This window comes from Pipistrellus kuhlii, unplaced genomic scaffold (genome assembly GCF_014108245.1).
Source record: "Pipistrellus kuhlii isolate mPipKuh1 unplaced genomic scaffold, mPipKuh1.p scaffold_m20_p_20, whole genome shotgun sequence".
Lineage (NCBI taxonomy): Eukaryota > Metazoa > Chordata > Mammalia > Chiroptera > Vespertilionidae > Pipistrellus > Pipistrellus kuhlii.
Window position 1 is genome coordinate 16,613,801 of NW_023425516.1, and position 23,249 is coordinate 16,637,049.

Below are 23,249 nucleotides of genomic sequence, written 5' to 3' on the forward strand. Positions count from 1 at the left end.
AGGACAAACACCAGACTGAGGCCTGGGGCGTGAGAGCTTCCTGGGCGGAAGGCAGGGAGGGTGGCAGCCTGGGCAGGAGCAGCGGGGCGGGTGAGGGAGGGGCACGGGGCAGATGGATCCAGGAACGGAGACTGGCTGATGGTGTGTGCCCATCCCGTCTGGGATGTTGGGGAGGTGCCAGTAAGAAGACTCAGTGACGTCTGAGTTAAAGTTACTTCTAGGCGACACCTATTAGGATGGCTACTTATTTTATTTATTTTTTATTGATTTCTTACAGAGAGGAAGGGAGAGGGATAGAGAGCTAGAAATGTCGATGAGAGAAACATCGACCAGCTGCCTCCTGCACACCCCCCACCGGGGATGTGCCCAAAACCAAGGTACATGTCCTTGACCGGAATCGAACCCGGGACCTTTCAGTCCGCAGACCGACGCTCCATCACTGAGCCAAACCGGCTTCGGCAGGATGGCTACTTTTAAAAGGAAAAGGCTTGGCTCCAGGGTTGAGTGTTGGCCTATGAACCAGGAGGTTCGGTCTGATTCCCAGTCAGGGCACGTACCCGGATTGCAGGTTCGATCCCCAGGGTGGGGCCTGCGGGAGGCAGTCGATCAGCGATTCTGTCTCATCACTGATGTTTCTCTCTCGCGCTCCCTCTCCCTTCTCTGAAATTAAATTAAAAAAAAAAATTTTTTTTTTAAGAAAAAGCCCGTGAAGCAAGGGCTGGTGGGGATGAAGCCGGAGCCTGCGTGCTGACGGTGGGATGTAAGATGGCGAGCTCAGGGTCGGGGAGGGGAATCGCTCGGGGAGGCGGGCTGCCCTCGTTGATCCAGATATTGAGTCAAGGCCAAGGTGCTTCCTTTAAAAAATAATTTATTCCACACGCCCCGCGGCAGGTCCCTCCGCCCCGCCCCTGGGTAGCAGCTGGTCGTCCCCGGTCTCTCCCCGCAGAACTGCGGGGCGTCCCCGACACAGAAACTCGGTTCGCAGGGCAGCACGGGCGCCTCCCAGGCCTCGGGATGGCGTGATCCATCCGTCTCCCCTCGCCGCCCCACGCCAGCGATGTCATCAGCTGGTGACCAGACTATTTTTTTAAAAAACTCAAGACAGCCTCAAGCATCTGGCGTGCAGGGGCTTCCCTTTGTCCTCCAAATTGGCCAGGCGGCCCGCTGGATGTTCTCTGACAAACTGCCCGTCACTGCAGTGGGGGCGGCCAGCTACCCCCCCCCCGCCCCTCCCCTGAGGCCAGCCCCCGGACGGACGGGTGAGCCGGGAGGGCTGGCCTGGCGGGCGCTGTGCAGCCTGCAGGCTGTGCTGGTGGGCGTGTCACACGCAAAGGCTCCCTGAGCGAATCGGCGAGGTCCTGTGCCCGGCCTGGGAGACCAGCAGCTCTGCTCCTCGGGCCGGATGCCGCACGGACACCCAGGCACCGGAGGAGGCTGATGGTGACCGGAAGGGCCCCCATGCGGTGGCGGCCATCCCAGTGGTAACACCTGTGAGCAGGCAGGCTGTGAGTCTGGGCGGCTCTGCCGCCTCTGCAGTCCCAACAGGGCAGGAGGGCACCGGGAAAGGGTGGCCAGTCCCGGGTGGGAGTGGGGGACCCACCACGGCTGGTCCTTGTCCTCAGAGGGAGGGGCGGGCAGGGGGCTGTGAGCCCTCAGTAGAGATCTCCATGCGTCCGGGACCTTCCCCCGGGGCAATTCCGCTAGTTCTCATCTCCTTTCCCCAAATGGGATCTCTGCCCCTGAGCGCTAAGCACGGCCTGCCGATGGGCCATCTCTTGCGACTCACTAGGGGACATCGGGGAACAAGATTCCATTTTATTCTCTTAATAAAAACCACGGGTACCCTCGCCCGGGCAGCTGGACAGTCTCCAAACAGCATCGTTACAAAAATAGGTTTCTCTTCTTTGTCTTGTCTTTCTTTCTTTCCTTGGCCTCTGTGTTCTGCTGAAATGCAGATGTTTACAGCGAGAGCCGGTGTCCGAGTAAAAAAATAACATCCCATGATCTGGTATAAAACGACCCCCAAAGGGAAGGGAGCTCGGGCGCTGGGGTTCCATTCATTCAGTGATGCAGCAGACAGTCTTCAGAGACAAACACTCCCGGCAACGGGAGGAGGCGCGTTCCGCCGGGAGGGGGCGCTCCTGCGCGGTTTATTGGGACAGGAGTGAGTTGGGAGCCAGCAGCCCTGCAGAAATGCCGGGAACTTTCCGTTTTAAGAAGCAAACCCCGCGGTCCTGGCAGGGGCCTGCGGCCGGCGGGCCGGGGCGGTTCCTCTTGCCCGCGGTGCTGCGAGCGGCCAGCGGCCGGCGCTCAGGTGGAGGCCGGGCTGTCCATGGTGGACAGGAGGTGAGCGACCTGGGCCCGCTGGGCCGGGCTGATGTGCTCGCTCATGTACATCATGCAGTCCACAGCCACCTCGGGGTTGTCTTGGACCAGGCTGCAGGGGGCGGGAGAGAAGGGTTGGGGTCACCCAGCGTGGCCCTAAGAATCGCTGTGCAGGGCCACGTCACCTTCCTGGGCGGGCAAGAACCCCGAGCTCCCAACCTCTTCCTCTGTGGTCGCCACGGGGGTGACGGGCCCGTAGGGGGCAGGAGAGGATATGGCCTGGGGCTCAGGCCGCCTCGAGGAACGGCAGGGGACCCTACAGGGCCCTGGCTGTGTTACTGAGACCCGAACCTCAGCTTCATGCCCCAAACGGCCTACCTCCTTCCTCCCAGGGGACCCCGTGAGAATGGGGGAAGCAAGTCCTCCTGAAAGGCTGATCCGAACAGGAGCCAACAGCCCAAGGCCCGCGGGTCCTCCGGCCGTGACCTTGGACAAGCCACTCACCCCCGGATGGTCTTGAGCACGGAGTCCCGCTTCAGGTACTTGATGTTCTCGCCGATGGTGGAGTGCAAGCCGTCGCCTGCCTGCCAGTGCTGCTCCAGCCACTGCACCACCATCTGGTTGTTGTCCCACAGGTAGGCCTGGGGGGCAGAGGCTGCCTCAGAGGGGGCCCGGGCTGCAGGCCCACCAGCGCCCGCCCGCCCGCCGCCGCCGCCGCCCCGCCTGGCCCACCTTGACGGCGCCCTCCGTCTCCACGAACCAGCGGCGCAGCATGGACTGGATGTGCACGTGGCTGAGCTCGCCGCTGACCTGCAGGATCTCCTTCTTCACCTGCTCCTCCAGCAGCAGGCGGCGCAGGCGCCAGTACAGGAAGGTGCGCGAGGTCCTCCACTCCAGCACGTCCTGCGGACGGGCCCCGGCTGAGCCCCCACTGCCCGGGATCATGCCCATTTCACAGGCCGGGAAGCTGAGGCCCGGGGAGGGGAAGGCACCCGCCCGAGCAGCGGCAAAGGCAGGACTCTGCCAGGACGCTGAACGGGCTTCCCAGAGGCAGGGGCTAGCAGGTGACTGACATGGAACGTCCTCTCGGAGGTGGGGCCATGGGACGGGGGTTACGATGGCCAGAGGTGGGCGAACCCCGGGCAGAAACCACCCTTCCCACATCTGGCTCGGCAGGTACAGCCACACACAGACTGGCGGTCCCAAACCTCACTGCCTGTTGAAATCGCTTGGGGATTTGGTGGGGGAAATACTGAGGTCGGACTCCCACTGCTGAAATCCTGATTTAACTGGTCTGGACAGGGGCTCTGGGATGCTCGGGTGAGGCTGGCATGCAGGGTTTGAGCCCAGCTCTCCCCCCCCCGAGCGGGAAGCCCAGTGGCTTACGGAGATGACCCCCTTCTCCAGCATCCTGCCCGGCGTGTCATGGAGGTCGGCGAACTGCACCGCCACCTGGTGGTAGATGGGCAGCAGCAGCTCCTCCCGGGCCTTCAGCTGGCACTCCAGGTCCCTGCTCTCCTTGTCGGAGAGATCAGACGCTCCTGCGGGGGCCGGGGCACAAACCAGAGTTTGCAGGTCAGGCCTGGGCGCAGGAAGCCCGAGCTCTAACTGGGATCGCACCCCCAAATCAAGCGGCTCCTGCAGGGCCAGAAGCACCCCCACAAGGGCAAGATGGGGCCGACTTGCTGTGTGTGAACATTTAAAATATCTCCCGAGTCTGTAGCTGTTTGTGGGCCCCTGACGGCGGGGGTTGGCGCCCGGGGACCTCGCACCTAACCGCTCCACGAGCTTCTTGTACGTCGGGTCGATCCTCTTCATGGCCTTTATCAGGTCCTTCTTCCGGAACTTAATCTCCACGGTCCCCTCCGGCTCCAGAACGCCCCCCCTGAGGAAAAAAGAGGTGGGGTTATAAAAGTTGGTAAAATACAGCCACTACAGGAACTCAGAGCTTTGGGAGAGACTCCGAGTTTAGTGAGAACCAGAGGACTGGTCATATTTCCCTTTTCATCCTGGCTGCCAGGGAGCTCAGGTGCTTTTGGTCCTTCCTCACTTGACTGCAAACTTCCTTGGGGAGCAGAGAGGTGTGAGCTAAGAAAGAACAGACAATTCCTCCACCGCCTCTCTGCTTCAGCCACTTGCTCTACTGAGAAAAACCCAACTGGTCCCTGGACACGAGTTTCAGGTTAAACTGGATGCACTCGGTCCTTCAGAATCTCAAAGCGCCCCCGAGATGCCACGCCAGTGGCTCAGAGTGAGAACCCGGGCAGGCTGGGCCGGGCGGAGGGGGCACCCACCTGCTCTCCTTGTCCGCGTACATCTCTATGCACAGCGGGTTGATGGTGGAGTCCAGGACCACCCAGGAGCCGCCCCGGAGCTCCGCGTAGGGCGGGATGTAGATGAGGATGGGCTGGCGGTACTGCCGGAGGCCGTCCACGATGTAGGCCCCGAACTTCAGCACCTGGTCGTACATGTCTGAAAGGCAAGCGACGGCCTGAGGCGCTCACCGCAGGCAGAGCGTGTTGTCCTGGGGGGTCTGGGAAGTGTGTTCACCTGGGAGGCTGCACGGTTCTGGGAAAAGAGCCTGGGCTCAGAGTCAGGACCGGCCTGGGCACGGGGGCTCAACCATCGGTGGGTTTTTTAAAAATATATATTTTTATTGATTTCAGAGAGGAAGGGATATGGAGAGAGAGATAGAAACATCAATGATGAGAGAGAATCATTGACCAGCTGCCTCCTGCACGCCCCACAATGGGGATCCAGCCTGCACCCCAGCCATGCACCCGACTGGGAATTGAACCGTGACCTCCTGGTTCATAGGTCAACACTCAGCCACTGAGCCACTCTGTTCACTCACGGCGTGACCTCAGGCAAGTCCCACCAGGAACCCTCAGTTTCCCATCTGTGAAATGGGCTGTTTCCAGAACTGCTCCCGTTCTCAGGGTTGGGGGTGGGGGGCCTCAGCTAAGACGACGATGGGACCATGGTCACCGCCCCGAGGGGGTCCTGCCGGGGAGGCTGCCTCACCTTTCATGCCCCCAGAGAAGCCCCTCCAGTTGGCAAAGATCATCAGGGGCAGCTTCTCCTGGTTGAAGTCCTTGATGACCTGGGCCGTCTTGTAGGCGGAGTCCGGGAACCACACCTGGCCCGCCTGCTGGGTGATCTGCACAAAGCCAGCCCGTGAGACCCTCTGTGCAGGGGCAGCCTCAACGGGGGACGGCGGGCACCGGCTCCAGAGCCAGGCTCCCTGGGAGGGCACCCCCACTGCAGCCTGAGGCCCTCTGCCCATTTACAGGCTCAGAGGGGCCTGAGCCGAGTCCGGTCCTAGGACCGGCCCCTGGCTCCTGAGCTCCTCCCAGAGGCCCAACCCTGGAACTTCCCCAGGGATGGGCGAGAGACGGGGGGACCCGGGGCCCTCTGCCATCCCCTGAGGGAAGAGGAAGCTGATATGGAAGGCTCTCCACCGCAGAGAGAGGGCTGGGGAAATGGCACTGAGGCCCAGGCCGTCTCCTCTGAGTCTGAGCTGGAGAGGCAGATTCACAACCACCTGGGCCCACACCTGTGCCTGAGCCGCCGAAACAGCAGCCCCAGCCCCCCTCTCCCCGCCGCCCCCCCGGCCTCACCTTGGCCTCGGAATCCAGGTTGGCGGGGTCTGCGGGCACCACCATCTCCACCGTCCGCGTCTCCACGGCGATCACTCCCACAGGGATGCCCCCCAGCCTGCGAGGCGAAGACAGGCGAGCCCGGTGTGGGCACCCCGGTCTAGACACCAGTCGCACCGGGAAGCGGAGGGCACGGGGCCAAGCAGGTAAGCCTGTCACTAGCTACGCTGGACACCAGGATCCTGCCCTCCGGAAGCGGAGTCCAGTGTGAGCGTCTGTGTGGTTTTCCGCCGAGACTCCAGGGCCACCTCCGAGTCCCTACGGGGTCGGTGGCCCCTGGCTGGAGCACCCTGTCCCAGGGGCGGACGAGGGGCAAGGAGCCCAGCTCCCAGCCGGAAGCGCCTGAGACAGACAAATCTAGACTTTATGACGGAGCTCAGGATTAAGTCTTCCCTTCGGAAAATCCGGGGCCACGAAGAGTGTCGCTGGGCCCCTGTCCCAGCACCCAGGAAGTTTGTAGAACAAAACCCTGCCCGCCCTCAGGTTACCTTGCTCGTCCCGTCACCACGGTCTGGGCCCAGGGCGCCAGAATCTCCTTGAAGCTGCCCTGGTCAAAGAATCCACTCTGCCAGGTCCCCTTCAGAGCTGCGGGCAGAAGGCAGGAGCCCGGGCTGAGGGGCCGGGCGGGCGAGGACCCCCAGGGTCCACTGGAGAGGGCGGACTGTTCTGTGGTTTCTCTAAGGGCAGCCTGACCTTGACCCCAAATGCCTTTCCCCCCCCAGAACAGGACACAGATCCCAACCCCTTGCAAAGAAATAAACAAATAAAAAATACAAATTTAAAAAATAAAAATAAAAAATAGACAGGCCTGCAAAATGTATACCAAGTCAGGAATTCGGTCCATACAGGATATGCGACCACTTCGATCCCCATCAAAGCCAAACACAGAGAGGCCTCGGCCCAGCTCTGCTGCTTCCCAGGAGGCAAACAGCTGAGGGCGCCTTCAGGGGGTGGCTGTCAGAAAGGGACCATCTGACCCGAAAAACTCATCCGTGACCCCCAACCTGCTGGCTGTAGCTTAATAACACTGAACCTCCCGTTTAACAGAGTAATGTGTTCAGTTTCCCAGAAAGAGAGAGAGAGAGAGAGAGATGATATGTCGGCTGCGGCTCCTGGAGGGAGGGGGTGACCACACCCCGGGTGGGTGACTGCGGTCGGATAAGAAGCACAGGCGGCGGGAGGGTCTCAGGTGGCAGGTGTGGGAACAAGGCGGCCCCACGTCACGGTCAGCCCAGGCCTGGCCCGGCCAGATAGAGAAAACCGTCAGCAAGAAGCGGGGCATTTTTATATCAAGACAAAGCCAGCCCCCTCCGGGCGCCCAGGTGAGAAGGGCCGGCAGGAACGGGGGAGGGGGAGCCAGCTCGGGGCTCCTGGCTGGCAGGGGCGAGAGGCCGGATGCTGAAGGCGCAGCCTGTGAAAGCCGAGCCTCAGGAGCTCGGATTTCCTGTCCTGTTCTGGGCGCTCAGTGTAATCATATCCTCCAGGGACAGACCTGCTGCTTTCGCAGAGGGAGAGAATATGTGTGTGCAAGTGCATGGACTAACATGTGTGCACACGAGTATCTGCATGTGTGTGTGCATGTATGTAGAAGAGGTGAAGTTGCCTGTCCTGGGTAAACACACAGACAGCTCCGCTGTGAAGGTTTAACCAGAGAGAGAGAGAGAGAGAGAGAGAGAGAAAGAGATATATATATATATATATATATATATATATATATATATATATGGAGAGAGAGAGAGAGAGAGAGAGAGAGAGAGAGAGGGAGGAGGAGGGAAAGCAGAGAGGAGCAGTCCTCCAAATCCTGATGTGTCGGCCGGGACTCCGCACCTGGACACCCCGGGGCCGGGGGCGGGGGGTCATGACCTCGTTGCCCTGTACCTCATCGCCACCCCTCAGCCCCATCCTCCTCGGTTCCGTCCTCCTCGGTCTGTCACTCGGAAAGGCACAGGGAAAACCTCCATCCGAGCCCCAGGTCTCAGGCAAATGCCCGGGACTTACTTGGGTGAGACCTTCCTGCAAGCATCCACCGGGGGTCGTAGGGGGCTCTCGATGGGCAAAACTCGATCTCCCTGTCAATGGGGTCAGTGGGAGTGACGATGGGGACCGGGCTGTGATTGTCCTGGAAAAGAAAGCCGGGTCTCCAACTCCGTTCCCCGGTTTGTCAGCAACACCTGCGACCTGCCCCTTGCGCTTCTCTTCTCTGACCGTGACTACGGCTGCCCGCCCAGCAGAAGCCGAACCCAAATGAGCTCATCTCTGCGGTTCTGAGTAGCCTTTGCCGAGGGCCCACCAAGATCTGGGCTCCAAACGTCATTTCACTTCATCATCAGGGTAACACTCTGGGGGTAGGGGCTATTGTTGTGCCCATTTCACAGATGAGGAAACTGAGGCTCAGTTGTCCCCAGGTCTGACTGCTACTGAGGGGGAAGCCAGGAATCAAATCTAGCCCATCCCCTTCTAAAGGATCAACCAATAGCAACACTGGCCATTTCTTTTTCTTTTTAAGGCCAAGAACAACGAGCACAGGGTTGGGTGCCAGGGAGGGAGGGAGGGAGGGAAAGAAGGAGGCAGGGAGGGATAAAGAAACATTCACCCGCCACACCTGCAGGGCTCCCTGCTCCCCGTGCTCCCTCCCCACCACGCAGCCATGGTCGCCATGGCAGCGCCTCCGGGCCCTGGGCGGCGGGGGGGCCGCACCTTGGGCATGTAGGACAGCCACTCCAGGATGGTGTAAACACCCTCAAAGTCGTCGGGCACGGTGATGTGGGAGACGCCGTTGTTGTGCATGATCTGCACGCCGCCCAGCTGGTTGTTGGACGTGTAGACCTCTCTGCCCAGGACCTGCATAGACACGGCAGGGTCAGCCAGTCCTGCCCGGCCCGGGCACCATCCCCCTCGGTGGTCTCACCCGGGGCTGCACGCTGGAATCACTGGGGGCTTTTACACACCCGGATGCCCGGGCTGTACGCGGTCCGATTATATTAGAGCCTCTGGTGTTTTTTAACTTATAGGTAATTCCAACATGCACCCAATTTGAGAAGTAGGGTGTCCTTTGAGTACCTTGATTACAATTACTTATGATGACTGTGGTCATCTCAAAAGCAAAACCTGCCGAATGGCATGGCTTAGGGGTTGAGCATGGACCTATGAACCAGGAGGTCGCAGATCCATTCCTGGTCAGGGTACACTCCCGGGTTGCAGACTCGATCCCCAGCAGGGGGCGTGCGGGAGGCAGCCCATTAATGATTCTCTCATCATCGATGTTTCTCTCTCTCTCCCTCTCCCTTCCTCTCTGAAATCAATACAAATAAAAAAAAGGCAAAGCCCTCCCTTATGTTTCTGGCTCAGTGGGCTGGGACCGGGCCTGGGAATTGGCCTGAGGATCTGTATCTCTAACCAGCCCCCAGGGGGTGCTGTGGCTGCCGGTTGGGGTGCACTGGGAGACTCTCATTCTGTCCTGGAAGCTTCACAGCAGCGGGCAGTGCTGCCATGGAGTGAGCACACTGCACATCCACTGAGCTTCGCCACGGGCGGGCGGAGACGAGAGGGAAAGGCACCAGAGTTACAGCGGGAGCGCAGTGACATTGGGCTCTTCTTCCAATTTTCCGCAAGGTACATGCTGTCCTACAAATTTGCATAACTTTTTAAATTAACTAATTTTTTGAAATTTAAATGTCAGGAATGTGAAGCCAGATCATTTTTTGGGAGGGTGGGGGTGGAGTGGGGGAAGTTATTCATAAGAGGCCCAGATATTTGCAAACTGGGAAAACAGCTCTCACATCCGCGGGAACGATACCGGTCTCACACTGAGAAGACACAGGAGGGGACGAGGGGACGGAAACGGACCAGCCCTTCGCGGTGGGTCACCTTGTTGAGGGCGCTGGCTCCGGTCAGGATGATGTGGGAGTTTTCCACCTGGATCACCCGCTGGCCCAGCCGCACCAGGTAGGCCCCGATGCCCAGGGCGCGGCAGGTCACCTGTGGAGACAGCCCCCGTGAGTTCCCGAGGCCGCCCCGGCCCAGCAGGAGCCCGATGGGCACCAACGGCGGCAACCGGAGTCAGGGCCGAACGGCGGGGAGAAGCCTGACCTTGAGGCTCGTGTGACCTTGGCTTCTCCGTCCCAGCAGTAACCCAGTCAACCCTGAGGGGTGCGTTAGACAGGCCGCAGCACGGAATGTTCTGGTTCTCCCTCCCAGGGCACGCGGGGAGCCCCTCTGAGCTGGGCCACACACGAGCTCTCGCAGCCGCTCCCACGACAAAAGGACGTGTGACACGGGACATCCAGGCAGGGGCCGTGCGGGTGGGAGTGCCGTGCCAAGGTCAACGTCCCGGCTGACAGTGTGCTCTCTCGTGTGAAAGATTCCGTCGCGGGGGAGCTGAGGGAAAAGGGCCCGGGACCTCTCTACACTACTAACTTCTGGGGGGTCCAACGCTGTGCCTAAATAAATGGATGTGTATACACACACACAGCTGACCTTTCAACACAGGAGTCAGGAGAGGTACCCCCCCCCCAATAAAATCAGTGAATAACTTCCAATCCCCCCCAAACAACTACTGATAAACTGCTATTCTGTTACAGGTGTCAGGAGCTGTATTGTTACAATAAAGTAAGCCAGAGTACCCCGGCCAGTGTGGTTCAGTGGACAGCCCCCGCGTTATCAACTCTTTCCTTCTGTGTCTGCTTTAAGCTTTCTAAAAGAAAAGGCGGAGACAGAAGAGACAGTAGGGCCGGAGGAGGCTCACCATGCTGATGGTGACGATCTCGTCGTAGGCCAGGGAGCACTCGCCTGCGATCATGCCCGAGCCCCTCAGGTTCTCCACGCCCAGGCCATCGTCCTTCCCAATGATGTCCGTGATGACGTACCTGGAACCAGACAGGAGTTAAAACACGCGACGTGGTCCAGGGGAATCCGAGGCAGGAGGGGCAGGCAGGGGACAGAGCAGCCAGAGGCGAAACGAAAGCAGAGGCCTAGGGCCTTCGTGATTGGCCCTGAAGTTTCTAGAAGACTGTTCAGAGGCTGTCTTAACGAAGTGCCACCCCACTGGGCCTTCTTCCTGCAGCAATTGGATACCATTTGGTCTACGGAGAGACGGGAAAGCCGCTGAGCTCACAGCCAATCAATCAGGCTGGCCACCTAAGGGTGAGACACTGCACTTCCTAACCGGCCCGAGAGTCATGGACACTGGCACGTGCCCTCGGGAAAGATGCTTGTTGGATCTAACCCAGACCCACGTGATTATGGAAACTTCTCCTCCTTCCCACACATCACCAACTAACATTCCAGAAAACTCAGCTGGGGAAATTCTGATTTCGTCAATCTCACTAAAGCAGCAGAGTGGGTTCCACTTTCTCTGGAAGAGACAGGCGGAGCCGAGCCCTGTCCTACACACACCTTCGCGGCTTGCCCAATCACTGCCGCGTCGGTGGCTAATCGGATCCTATACTGTGAGCCTGCGGCTCTGGGGACTACGGGACACTGACCAGGTTCCCCCTGTGTCATGCGCGATCTTTGTGAGGGGCCCGGCTTATCTGGGGATGACAGGAGGAGTTCACCTTGGAGAACACCCAGGTTTTAAGTCATCGGTGCCAAAGCTCAAGGGTCCCCCTATGCACCCCCTCCCACCCTCTTGGAAATTCCGCCACAGCCGGAGGCAGAGGCAGATTCCCCAGGAGGAGCCGAATCAGCGCCAGGCCAACGGCAGGAGCCGCCTGCCGAGTCACTCACCTGGATTCCCCTTCCTCCTCCACGTGTTTGCAGTGGACGGAGTTCAGGGAGCTGATCCGGGTGTACTCTTGGGGGGTCAGGTACAGGTACTTAAATCCCTTAAAAAAAAAAAAAAAAAAGATATACACACACACACACACACACACACACACCACACTCTCCAGTGAAACTATGAATCCATTTCCCTGCCCTTGGCAGCCACTGTTTTTAAAAACATGTCAACACTGTAGAATGGATGTTAATAACATACCGACATGTTAACATGTCTGACGTTAACACCATGCTGATAAGAGCTATAAATTCAGGATCTGTGCTGTGCTAAGTGCTTGCCACCCCTCCTCCCCACATCGCCTCCCCTCTCCCGGGTCCGGCTCTGTTTTCGTCATCTTCTCCCTGGATACAGTGCCAGCCAAGCGGAAGGACACGGCCACCCGGCTCCTGACGCACCTTGAGGGGGTCTTCCGGGTCCACCCAGGCCACCTGGAACATGTGCTTGATCTCCTCGGCGAGGCCGATGCGCGCCCCGCTGTTGGCGGCCAGGTAGACCTGCGGGATGCCCTCGGCCCGGGCCAGCTGGGAGGCGCGCAGGTACAGGAGGTCCTCGCCCAGGCCGAAGGAGCCGATGCGGAAGGTGATGTCGTTGCTGATGAGGACCAGGTCCCGCCCCTGCGGATACTCCCGGGTCTTCAGGTGCATTCTGAAGGCCACCATGCCCACCTGGTGGCGACACAAACGCAGGGGGAAGCGGGGGGTGTCTTCGGGGGGGGGGGGGCCGCTGGCGGGAAGGGCGGTCCCGGCCGGCGCCGGGCTCCGCGGAGGCCTGACCTCGTTTCCTCCGGGCAGCCGGTTCATCTCCACCAGCTGGCCCTGCGGGTCCAGCACCAGCTCCGTGTACGTCAGCATGTCTTTGGGGCACTTGTCTGGGGAGCCCCACAGTTTAGAGAGAGCCTGGGGGGAGGGGAGGAAAAAGCAAAGCCTGAGTCGCCAGTAGGGGGGCACACTTACTAGTTCTTTCTCTTTTTAAATCATGAGCTGCTTTTTCTTTTTCTATTTAAAATTTTTTTTTATTGATTTCAGAGAGGAAGGGAGAGGGAGAGAGAGAAACATCAATGATGAGAGAATCATTGATCAGCTGCCTCCTGCATGCCCCCTACTGGGGATCGAGCCCACAACCTGGGCATGTACCCTGATTGGTAGTTGAACCATGACCTCCTAGTTCATAGGTTGATGCTCAACCACTGGACCACACTGGCCAATCATGAGCTACTTTTAACACGCAGAACAATAAATCTCATGGTTTTATCAAATCATAATTTTCCATAGAAATTTATGGAAATGCTTACGATTTTCTTTTCAAATAAGATGCGGTGGAGCCCTTACTGTACCCCATCCCTGACCCTCCTCCCCACACCTCCCCACAGAGAATCATCATCCTGAATTTAGTGTCTACCAGCCCTCTGCATGCTTGCAGGTTTTTATTTCCTCATGTATGCCTACATTTAAACATGTAGTCGTCTTTTGCGTGACTGAAACTTTAAATAAGTGGTATCGCACTGCACACATCCTTCTGCAACTCACTTCCTCAGATTTTCTTCAGTAAAATACTATAAATGCATTTTCTCTTCTCTGGCTTACGTTACTGTAAGAATGCAGCATGCAATACAGGTAACATACAAAATAGGTGTTAACCAACTGTGTTATTGTGTTGATTCTGGTCAACAGATTAGCAGCTAAGTTTTGGGGGAATCAAAAGCTAAGTGAGGATTTTCGGTTGGCACCCCTAACCCCTCATTGCTCACGGGTCACGTGTGACTTCTTTTCTCCCTAAGGAGACTTGCCTGCCGGAACATTTCTGGGAAGTCGTACACGTAGGTGGTCCCCAGGGACTGGGCCTGGAAGCGCTTGGCCTGCAGCAGGTCCTTGGTGACGTAGGGAGTGTTGATGAGCATCCCGTGCTGGGCTCCCTGCTTGTTGCCGAAGGAGTGAAACAGGATCTGGACCAGAAAGGAGGAGAAACCGGGCATGAGGGAGACACGTCCTCAGTGACATCCCAGACATCCCAGCTCGGGGAGCAAACCCCGTCACAGGACAAAGCGAGTGCCGGCATTGCTAATCTCTCCTCTGCTACAGCCAGCACAGGAGGGGCGGCGGCAGGATGTAACTATTATAGTACCACACGCACGCATGTGTGCACACACACACACACACATGCACATGCACACGCACATTCACACCCAAACAAGAGGGCCTCAAAATGGATGAAACACAAAGGAAGTCTGAATTTGGGTTAACGCCACTGAGCCCGGGCCAGTTTCCTAGTTTGACAAGGTCCTGCGGTTACATGCGATGCTACCTCTGGGAAAGTGGGTGAAAGTACATGGGAACGTTCCGTGCTACTTATTTCTCTGTGTCATCTCTGTACTTATCTCTCTGTGCAATTATTCTGGAGAGTAATTATTTCCAAATGAAAAGACAGCTGATATCCTAAAAGTGGGATACTTGATTCACTTTGCAAATGTCTGCTCTAAAGCACGGCCGTGGAAAACACCTACGTCCCTAAGGGAAGCGATGTGGGAGGCTGCACCCCACACCCGATCCCGAATGTGGTGCTAAAATGGATTAGACACGGACCCCTGTATTCCCAGGGGAATGAACGTGGGGGACTCAGAGGCCACCCGGTTTATCATCAGAGCTCGGAGGGGCTGCCGGGTCCACCGTGGCCAACGAGGCGGCCACCGAGTGTGTCTCCCTCCACATCCCGCTGGAGGGGCAGCCTGCCTCCGCCCCGACCTCGGGACCCCTCCCCGGCCTTACGTTTCCGGATCTGGGGTCGGTGACCTCCTTGTAGAGGCTGATGTCCAGGTAGTAGCCGGACTCGTTGGTGATGAACAGGCGGATGGGGATGGCGCTGTCGGCGGCCGTCTCGCGGATGTTGATCTTGACCTCGGCCTGGAGCACGCGCAGCTTCCACAGCCGGCTGCCGTAGCGCATGACCATGGAGCGCACAGCCTCCTCGATCTGCCGGTCACAGCGAATCCCGCGTCAGAGCCCAGCGGCATGCACCCCCGGCAGCTCTGCACTGACAGCAATGCAGAGAAGTCACGCCGAGGGCACGGTGCCCGGGCACAGTGTAGCCACACCTGCGGGTGCTATCGATTGGTTGCCTCCTGCACCAACCCCAACCAGGAGGGGAGAAGCCTGCAACTGAGCCCTTGCCCGGACTCAAACCCGGGACCCTTTGGTCCACACACCGATGCTCTATCCATTGAGCAACACTGGCTAGGGCAGTGCCGGCATTTTTATTCCCCAATTAGATGAAGACAAGGAGACTGGTGACCAACAGCTCGTGCTCCTTTGGGACACCACCTGTATCCCATCATGCATCTCAAGCCCCCACATCTTCTCTGCTGGGAAGTGGGGGGGAGGGGTGGGGCAGGGGCACCTGCACCCCACAGATGCCAGGATGAGGTACCAGGACTTCTTTCATCCCACGATCACCACCCTACACCCTGCCTGCTCATGAAGAAAGAGCCAGTGGGGTGAGGGGGTCCCCAACAGAGCCCGGACCCGGCACAGGACACCCTTTTGTTTTGCAAGACGTTTGGGGCATCCGTGTGGTCCTCAAAGTGAGGCACACTCACGGAGGGTGAACGCGGGACAGGGCCGGGCCGGGCTGGTGGCTCTAGAGTCAGCGGTGCAGGGTGTGTCTTCCACCTGCAGGCCGGAGCCCGGGCACACACATGCGCGTCCTGTCACTCGGTCTCGAGCGCCAGGAGGCGGTGCCCGGGGCAGCCTGGCACGAAGAGCCCGGGTCCCCGGGATCTGAGCCCGAGCGGGCGAGGGCCCCGGAGAGACCTTGTAGGGGTCCATGATGACGGTGGGCACGAAGTTGAGGAAGATGTGGTTGCAGTCGGTGCGCACGCTGGTGTTGTTGAAGGCCACCTCCAGCTCGTCCATGGCCTCCAGCAGCAGCCGCTCGCCCTCGTTCTGCAGGTACTCGAAGGAGGCCTCCTGCCAGGAGGGGGCAGTGTGAGGCACAACAGAGCCCCCTCGAAGGCCAAGAGCTGACAAAGGCTGTGTGCCCAGGGCCCCCCGAGTCCCCCCTCCAGGCCCGGGGCCGGCACGGAGCAGGACAGCAGGGGGAGGGCCGGCGCCAGAGCGACGGGCTCAGGGGAAGGAGGAAACCCCGAGCCGCGGTACCTTGGTGATCAGGTCCGAGTGGCGGATGATGGCGCGGATGAAGAAGCGGTAGTCGGTCACCTCCACGCCCTCCTTCACCTTGGCGGCGCCCAGGTACAGGTGCATCTTGTGGTTGGCGCAGGGCACGGCTGTCACGTCGAAGTTGCGCATCCGGCTGAGCTCCAGCTGGAAGGCCAGGGCGGGCTCCAGGTGGCGGTAAATGCGATCTTCTGCGAACTGCAGGCCGACGGGGAGAGGACGGACAGACGGACAGACGGACAGACACACAGACACACAGCGAGTTGGACGCTGGACCGTGACCCTGCTTGGTCCACACTCTGCCCCGCAGTCCGCTCGTGTCTGTGGGTTTGGCCCTCGAAATGCGCGGTCATTATATTGTCTCATTGTGAGCAACCCCCCGGGCTCCAGAGGGCTGGGACTTTGCCAGAGGACATGCCAGGCCGGCGTGCGGGCAGGAGGCTCCCAGTGAGCCCAGCTCGCTCCCAGCACTGCCGCACAGCTGGGCAGTTCCTCTCTGGCATGGGACAGAGTATTCCTCAAGAAGCCACTGGCCCTGGGTTTCCTAATGGAAATTCACCCTCAAAAGGAAGCATCCGATGGTGCTGGAGACTAGCACCCGGTCGGCATGACTCAGTGGTTGAGCGTCGGCCTGCGGACCGAGGGGTCCCGGGTTTGATTCCGGTCAAGGGCATGTGCCTCGGGGGCAGGCTCCTCCCCAGCCTGGGCCTTGGTCGGGGCTGGTGCAGGAGGCAACCAATCGATGTGTTTCTCTCACATCCATGTTTCTCTTAGACTTTCCCTCTCTGTCTAACTCTCACTAAAAATCAAGGATTAAAAAAAAGAGAGAAGAAAAATGAGATGGGAGAACCACCTTTCTGAGTCCACCAGCAAGTCCAAAACTGTCCACATGACAGAGGGACGTGCAGTGAAGACTCGAGGTCTGAGCTCCACATGGACGTTCGGGGCTCCCCTTGGAAATACCCCAGAGGAAGGGGAGTCTGCATGAAAGCTGCCATGATCTAGAGCACGGGAATATCTTAAGATCCGGGACTGTCTTCCTGAAAGTCAGAGGTGCCAGGGAGAGAGGACGCATCGCTGCTTTTGGTCATACCTGGTCTCTTGCTCTGAAGGTGAAAAACTTGGGGAATTCTTTCTGCAAAAGAGAAATTCGCACAGAAGACCGTTACATCCAGCAGGACCCGTGTCCACACGCGTGTGCTTGTTAAGGGTGACCCCATCGGCTTCTAGGACGTGTCATCTGGAAGGCCGTCCTCCCCAGCGCCCCATCTCCTCCGCCCCGATCGGCAGCGTCAAGGTCAAGGGAGGAGGGGGAGGAGACGCAGGGGGCGCTGAGCATCGACTCACCTCCTGCGCGATCAGGAACGTGATTCTCCGGAGCCCGTACTCCACCAGGATGTTTTTCTGCGTGAAAAACCAAACACACGATGGAATGGAGAAGCCGAAACATGGGATGGAGAAGTCCTGATACGTGTTACCACGTGGGTTAGCCTTGAAAACATTATGCTGGGAAAGACACAGGTCACAGAAGACCTCAGACTGAACGATCCCATTTACATGAAATGTCCACAACAGGCAAACCCGTAGTCGGAGAGGAGATGAGCCAAGCCAGGAAGGTCAAGAACTAGCAGCCAGACAGTGTGGCTGGTAGATGTGATTATATGTGAGCTAAGAATCTTAGCATCCGAGATGGGGATACTAAGTATGGATCAGAGAGGTACAGTAACCTGCCTGAGGTCACACAGCACCTTCCCGCTGTTTCTCCGACCTGCACCTGCCAAGCTGCTCCACATCTGCTTGCAGCTGAGGCCCCTGAGCATACATAACAAGTGTTCCTACTGCCAGGGTGAGACTGGCAATGGTCACCACGTTTATAAAAGCAGCCTGCGGTTACCTGCATTCACGGATGTCAATGCACGTGACTGTCTCACAACTGTGACTTTTCTAGGCTATCCCAGCACACACGCCACCAAACCCACAACTACATGCCGAATGTGCTGCTGTGCTGAGTGGTGTTTTAAGCCTGTCACTCCGTCACTGCACAGGCTAAGTGCACAGACTTTGTCATTTCATCATGGCAACGCCGGGAGAGAGAAATGCCACCCGTGTTAGGGGAAGAAGCCGAGGCTCTGCCCCGCTCGGCCACCGCTGCCCACGGTCACGGCCGTGGGGAGCAGCAGAGCTCGGGGGAGAAGCCAGCTCTGCGGCTCTGAGACACTCAGCAGGTCCGGGGCCCGTCCTCCCCCCCCCCGGGAGCCAGAGCCGGAGGCACCCGCAGGCACCTTGGACTGCACGAAGGTCCGCAGGATCGGCACCAGCTCCTCGTCCTCCAGGTGCTCGGCGCACTCGATGGCCACGTTCAGGATGTGGATGGGCTCCTCGCGGAGGCTCTGGGAGGGAACGGGGCGGCGTCAGGGGCCTGGGCCCGGCCCGCCGGCTCCTGCTCGCCCCCGCCGGCGCTCACCTTGCAGTCCTCCGAGTACACGGAGGTCTGGGCCTTGCTGAAGAGGGGGGCGTCCCGGGGCACGTTGGCGAAGCAGGAGATGACGTCATCGAAGTTCCTGGGGGCGCGGGGCAGAGAGGGGGGCTGAGGGGCTGCTCCGCCTGGGCTGGAGGTCAGGCCCGAGTCCTCCCTTCTCCCTCCCACCACTCTGTAAGCTCATTGGGTTCCCGACCAGGCCCAAGGCTCCCGGACGGGGTCTCTCCCAAGAGGGAAGACCAGCCCATGTGATCTGGGATCACAAACAAAAGGAAGGCTGTCTGAACTCTGAGGCGTCGGCCGGGCCCCCCTTTTACCAGCGAGGAGCCCTCAGGAGTCACCCCACGCCTGAGTCCCCCGAGGACAACAGAAGTCATCACTAGCTCCTAGTGCCGGAGTGAAGACACACATGGCCCAAGCACGATGCGTAACGCGCAGGAAAGGGTTAAAAGAGGCAGTAACTGGAGTAGGACTGACCGCTGACACTTTTTACGTTATTTACATGTCAGTGATGCTTTGAATACAATATTAAAAGGTGCGATCTCGTTTAATTTTCCTGGTGACCCTAGGAAGCAGTTCCTTTGCTCATTCCCATTATACAGATGGGAGAACTAAGGCACAAAAAGGCCAAGCAGTTAGGTCCGAGCCACAGGAAGCGCGGAGCCACGCTCTTGGCTACACTATTATTACACTGTGATTATTAATTTGTTGTGCGGTATGATTGGGCCGCCCCACCCCATGTGTCCCATGAACAGGGGGGGGTCAGAAGCAGCTGCCGCGGCCCCTCTGGGGGGGCAGGGTAGGGAGACACCGGGTACCTGGTGAACTCCTCGAACCTCCTGAAGGCCACCATGGCGCCCATCCGCTGGCACAGCGGGGAGAAGCCGCTGTCCATGTAGAGCTCGGTGCTGTGTCTCAGCAGATCGGGGTTGGTGATGCTGACGGGCACGGCTATCCTGCAGGGGGGTGGCCGGGGGGGGGGGGGGTGAGGCTCTGCTGCGGATCTGGCCCCAGCAGCTGCTCCTGCCCTGGAAACTTGGGTGAGCCAGCACCGGAGCTTCCCCAAAGGGGGCATCAAATTAGAGGCGGAGGGGACTGAGGTCAGGGGAGGGCTGAGGACTAAGAGCTCAACAAGTGACCGAATGAACGAACGAACGAACGACGAATGAATGAATGAAGCACGCATAGGAGTGTAGTCCCAACAGGGTCCCCAGCTAAACCCAAAGCAGTGAACGCAGCCAAACGGAATGAACACTCTCCGGCCAGTTTCTCTGGGGGAGTCCCGGGCCTAGAAGCCCGGGGAGGGGTAGGCTCAGTTCCAGACACCCCGCCTCCGCTCCCCTGACTCTGCGTACCGGTTGGGGTGGGAGGAGGGCAGCATGAACTGGAACTCCACCACACAGGTGCCGTCCGGGAGCTGCCGGTGCTGCAGGCTGTTGAGCTCGTAGGCGATGTACCCCCTCCGCACGTACACCTAGAGGGATGGGAGCACAGAGGACACTGTCTCAGGGCAGCGCCTTTGAAACCCGAGAAAATCCAGGCTGGAGAAGTGACCTCTAAATTATCTCTGAGCCGTTGTTAAGAGCAACTCTGTTCACATTTCAGAATGTTACCTTCTCTGCAAAGGGCTGGATAGTAAATATTTCAGCGAAATATATCATCTGTATCACAACCTATGCTACCACAGACAATATGTCAATGAATGGATGTGGCTGTTCCAATAAAACTTTATTTATAAAAACAAGCAGGGGGCCAGATGTGGCCCACAGGCTATCGGTGACCAACTCCTGCTCTAGATTAGTCCTGTCCAATAGAAATGGACCCAAGCCACATATGCAATTTTAAACCACTTAATAAAAAGGTATCAGGTCAATAGAACTTGGATAACTTTATTTCATCCATAACACCTAAAATATCACTATTTCAACAGGTAATCAATATAAAAAGTTATTGGTTACATCTGGGAATTTGGACTTGGGGAAATTTCCCACTGTGCCTTATACAAACAGTTTATGGTGCCTAAAGTGTGCAAACTGTATGGTTTATGTTCAACATGTGCTTTCTTTCTGGGAGTTTGGAATGCTGGTGTGTGCTAGCCAGACGGTGCCCAGGTGACCAGCGCCCAGGAAGAGCCTGGATGCTGAGTTTAACGGTTTCCTGCGTGGAGGAGGCAGGGGTGGAACACGAGACAGCAGGGGTTGCCAGCAAGGTCTCTGGACAAGGGCAGACCTAGTGTGAACCCTCGTCCTGCCACTGCCCCGCTGTGTGACTTCGAGCAAGTTGCTTCGCCTCTCTGAGCCTATTTCTCCTCTGTAAAATGGAAACAGTAACGGTCTACCTTGTTGGTAGAATGCGATCACGTCTGTAAGGTGGGTGGCCGGGGTCAGCTGTGTGGATGCTGGAAGTGGCCGTGCGAGACCATGTGGTTCGAAGGGCCACTCCCACTTACCTCCAAGGACGCCATGCAGACCACCTTGTTGACGTGATAGAAGAAAGCGGGCAGGACGTCAAAGATGGTCGTCTCCGAGAGTATTAATTTCTGCAGGAAATGGTGAGGGAAAGAGAGAAAAGTAAACCTGGATAAATTTAACCAACAGGTGGATGTGTGGGAGGGGAGGGAGCAAGGAGAAGCTGGTGGTGGTATCGCCAAGCACCCCAGTGCCCCAGGCCCCTAAGATCTGATTGTGGGAGCAGCTGAGCTGACTGCACGGGCTCCCAGACACAGAGGGCAACCCTGGAAGCTTGTCAATGAGCGGAGCAGGGGGGCAGGGAGCCCTGGGGAGATAAAGCCGAGACTCAGCCACGGGAGGCTGGCAGCTTCCAAAGCTCCACCGCGTCCTTCCCGGGCAGCCCTGAGGCCTGAGCCCCCGCAGCCCCTTGGGCAGCCCGGGCCGCGCTGGCCTGAACCGCTGGCATCTGTGACTGTGCCCGGCGCTGAGGGCTACGGAGCCCGCCTCCCCCAGCCCCACCTGGCCACGGCCTTGCTCTGGAGGGTGGGGGGATGCAGACAGCCTCACCTTGAGGTTTTCCGGGCAGAACTGGTGGCCGTACCTGTCGACGGCAGACAGGAAAATGGACTCCACCTGGTTGTGCCTCAGCTCATAGGAGGGCAGGTGGGAGGCGATGAGGACCTGTGGGGAGGGATGAGGGGCCGGGGTGAGCCGCCCTCACAGGGGAGGAGCCAGGGCCGGGCCGTCGGGCTGGACACGGACTGCAGCAAGGGGCTGTGCATGTGGGGGCGCAGCATGCTGGGAGGACGGCACCCCACAGCCCTACCTGCCTGGCCCTGAGGGCCACTTTGCAGTGCTCGGTCTTGCTGAGCTGCGTGAGCTCGCTGAGGATGGAGGTCAGCTCCTCCGACAGGGAAGGGTCTGGGCTACAGAGCTCGTCCTTCGGGGGAGGAAACAGAATCCAGGTGGCATTTGTCCGCCGACAGAAACATGCAGGCACCATCCTCAGCCGGAGTATGGCTGCCCCGGGAAACCACAGAGCCGCCCGGCCTCTGAGGACACCTGGCACAGCCCCAGGCACATCCCCTCCCCTTCCCACCATCACCCTGGCCATTCCCTCACCGCCCCAAACACACCCTAACCACCCAGTAAGCCCGAGCCTGCAGCACCACCGATGGCCAACAGTGATGGGTGCTTCCTGTGGCCAGGCAAGCAGCTAGGCCCTTGACATTCATCTCCCCAAATTCCCCCAACCCTTTGAGGAGCCGCCAGCAGGATCCCCATTTTACAGATGAGGAAACTGAGGTCAGAGAAGCAATATGTCAGCAGTGCGTGGCACACAGCGGGTGCTGGCTATGAGCCCCCCAGGGGCTGACCGTACGACTATGAGCCCCCACAGTGCACAGAGGCAGCTGTGAGCGTCCGGCCTGAGTCCGTATGACCTGCAAGATCTAAACTACTTCCTCTCCGGCCTTCCTGGAAAACCTCCACAGACCTCCGCCAGGGGGTGGGGGGAGAAAGGGGGCGCCCTCCCCCACGTACGATGAGCATGATCACCAGCTGGTTCTTCTTGGCCACCTGCGCGTGCGAGAAGATGCAGTGCAGCACCTGCGCCATGTCGGGCTTCAGCTGCTCCCGCAGGTTGATCACGCACTTGTCGTAGTGGGCTGCGAGGACAGAGGCCACAGGGTCAGGCTCCCGCCCGCCCACCCACCCCGGGGCCTGTCTCCAGGGCCTGTCACCAGGGCCGGCCGCGCTTGCCTTGTTGGAAGTGGTGCTCGACTTGCAGGTACCGTTTCAGGAGGTCCAGCACCACCGCCTTCATGTAGCCGCGGGTGCCGCTGCGGTATCTGGGGGGGGAGGGAGGCACCTCGGTGAGCCACTCGCCCCCTTGGCGCCTGGATAGCCACAGGCAGGGCTTTTAGGATCTCAGAGCACGTGGGGGATGCAGCCCTGTGATCCTGAGGCCTGGGAGGGGCGGATGCGCAAGTTGGGTCATTTGCATGAACTGCAGGGCAGAGAGAGCAGTGACTTGCCCAAGGTCACACGTCACACCAGAGGCCACGCCCGAGCCTTGGGGTGGCGCCTGCCCCGTCCCCAGAGAGAAGGAAACACACTTACAGAGTTGGGATGCTGAAAGGGGTCAGCCTTGCATGCATGGGTGAAAAGAAAAATTTTCAATTAACCATCCACCGTGTAAAGACAGTTTGGAAAAAAGCAAGACTTGAAAGGCATTTGCCGAACGATCTGTGTCACTTTCGCTTCCCTGTGAAGCCGAATGTTAACTGGACGTTCCCGAGAGCACCTCCCTCAGTCACACCGAACACAGGGAGCACGGCTCCTCAGGAGGTTTAGAGAAGCTGCAACCAGCTTAACCCCAGCCTCACCCAG

At 58.8% G+C, this 23,249-nt stretch overlaps 1 protein-coding gene across 7 annotated transcripts in view; it reads right to left on the reverse strand.

The window, feature by feature from the left end:
- Positions 1 to 1,091: 1,091 nt before the first annotated feature.
- The window catches only part of ACACB (acetyl-CoA carboxylase beta), a 65,060-nt gene continuing 42,902 nt past the window's right edge, over positions 1,092 to 23,249 (reverse strand). For 3 of the 7 annotated variants that reach the window (XM_045585633.1, XM_045585632.1, XM_045585635.1), the window contains 32 exons: positions 22,980 to 23,006; positions 22,620 to 22,708; positions 22,401 to 22,525; positions 21,685 to 21,798; positions 21,426 to 21,539; positions 20,858 to 20,947; positions 19,764 to 19,882; positions 19,227 to 19,364; positions 18,394 to 18,490; positions 18,212 to 18,319; positions 17,277 to 17,333; positions 17,023 to 17,064; positions 15,912 to 16,127; positions 15,567 to 15,722; positions 14,526 to 14,729; positions 13,550 to 13,705; positions 12,537 to 12,659; positions 12,159 to 12,428; positions 11,712 to 11,809; positions 10,729 to 10,849; positions 9,852 to 9,962; positions 8,682 to 8,825; positions 7,983 to 8,103; positions 6,473 to 6,569; positions 5,946 to 6,042; positions 5,350 to 5,485; positions 4,620 to 4,797; positions 4,099 to 4,210; positions 3,712 to 3,870; positions 3,058 to 3,228; positions 2,830 to 2,966; positions 1,092 to 2,437 (listed from right to left, as the gene is read on the reverse strand). In XM_045585633.1, the coding sequence (XP_045441589.1) occupies positions 2,311 to 2,437; positions 2,830 to 2,966; positions 3,058 to 3,228; positions 3,712 to 3,870; positions 4,099 to 4,210; positions 4,620 to 4,797; positions 5,350 to 5,485; positions 5,946 to 6,042; positions 6,473 to 6,569; positions 7,983 to 8,103; positions 8,682 to 8,825; positions 9,852 to 9,962; positions 10,729 to 10,849; positions 11,712 to 11,809; positions 12,159 to 12,428; positions 12,537 to 12,659; positions 13,550 to 13,705; positions 14,526 to 14,729; positions 15,567 to 15,722; positions 15,912 to 16,127; positions 17,023 to 17,064; positions 17,277 to 17,333; positions 18,212 to 18,319; positions 18,394 to 18,490; positions 19,227 to 19,364; positions 19,764 to 19,882; positions 20,858 to 20,947; positions 21,426 to 21,539; positions 21,685 to 21,798; positions 22,401 to 22,525; positions 22,620 to 22,708; positions 22,980 to 23,006 (4,054 nt within the window). In that variant the 3' untranslated portion in view covers positions 1,092 to 2,310. Of the gene's footprint in view, positions 2,438 to 2,829; positions 2,967 to 3,057; positions 3,229 to 3,711; positions 3,871 to 4,097; positions 4,211 to 4,619; positions 4,798 to 5,349; positions 5,486 to 5,945; positions 6,043 to 6,472; positions 6,570 to 7,982; positions 8,104 to 8,681; positions 8,826 to 9,851; positions 9,963 to 10,728; positions 10,850 to 11,711; positions 11,810 to 12,158; positions 12,429 to 12,536; positions 12,660 to 13,549; positions 13,706 to 14,525; positions 14,730 to 15,566; positions 15,723 to 15,911; positions 16,128 to 17,022; positions 17,065 to 17,276; positions 17,334 to 18,211; positions 18,320 to 18,393; positions 18,491 to 19,226; positions 19,365 to 19,763; positions 19,883 to 20,857; positions 20,948 to 21,425; positions 21,540 to 21,684; positions 21,799 to 22,400; positions 22,526 to 22,619; positions 22,709 to 22,979; positions 23,007 to 23,249 lie in introns of all 7 variants that reach the window. The other 4 variants (XM_036449118.2, XM_045585631.1, XM_045585634.1 and 1 more) reach the window with 4 other exon arrangements.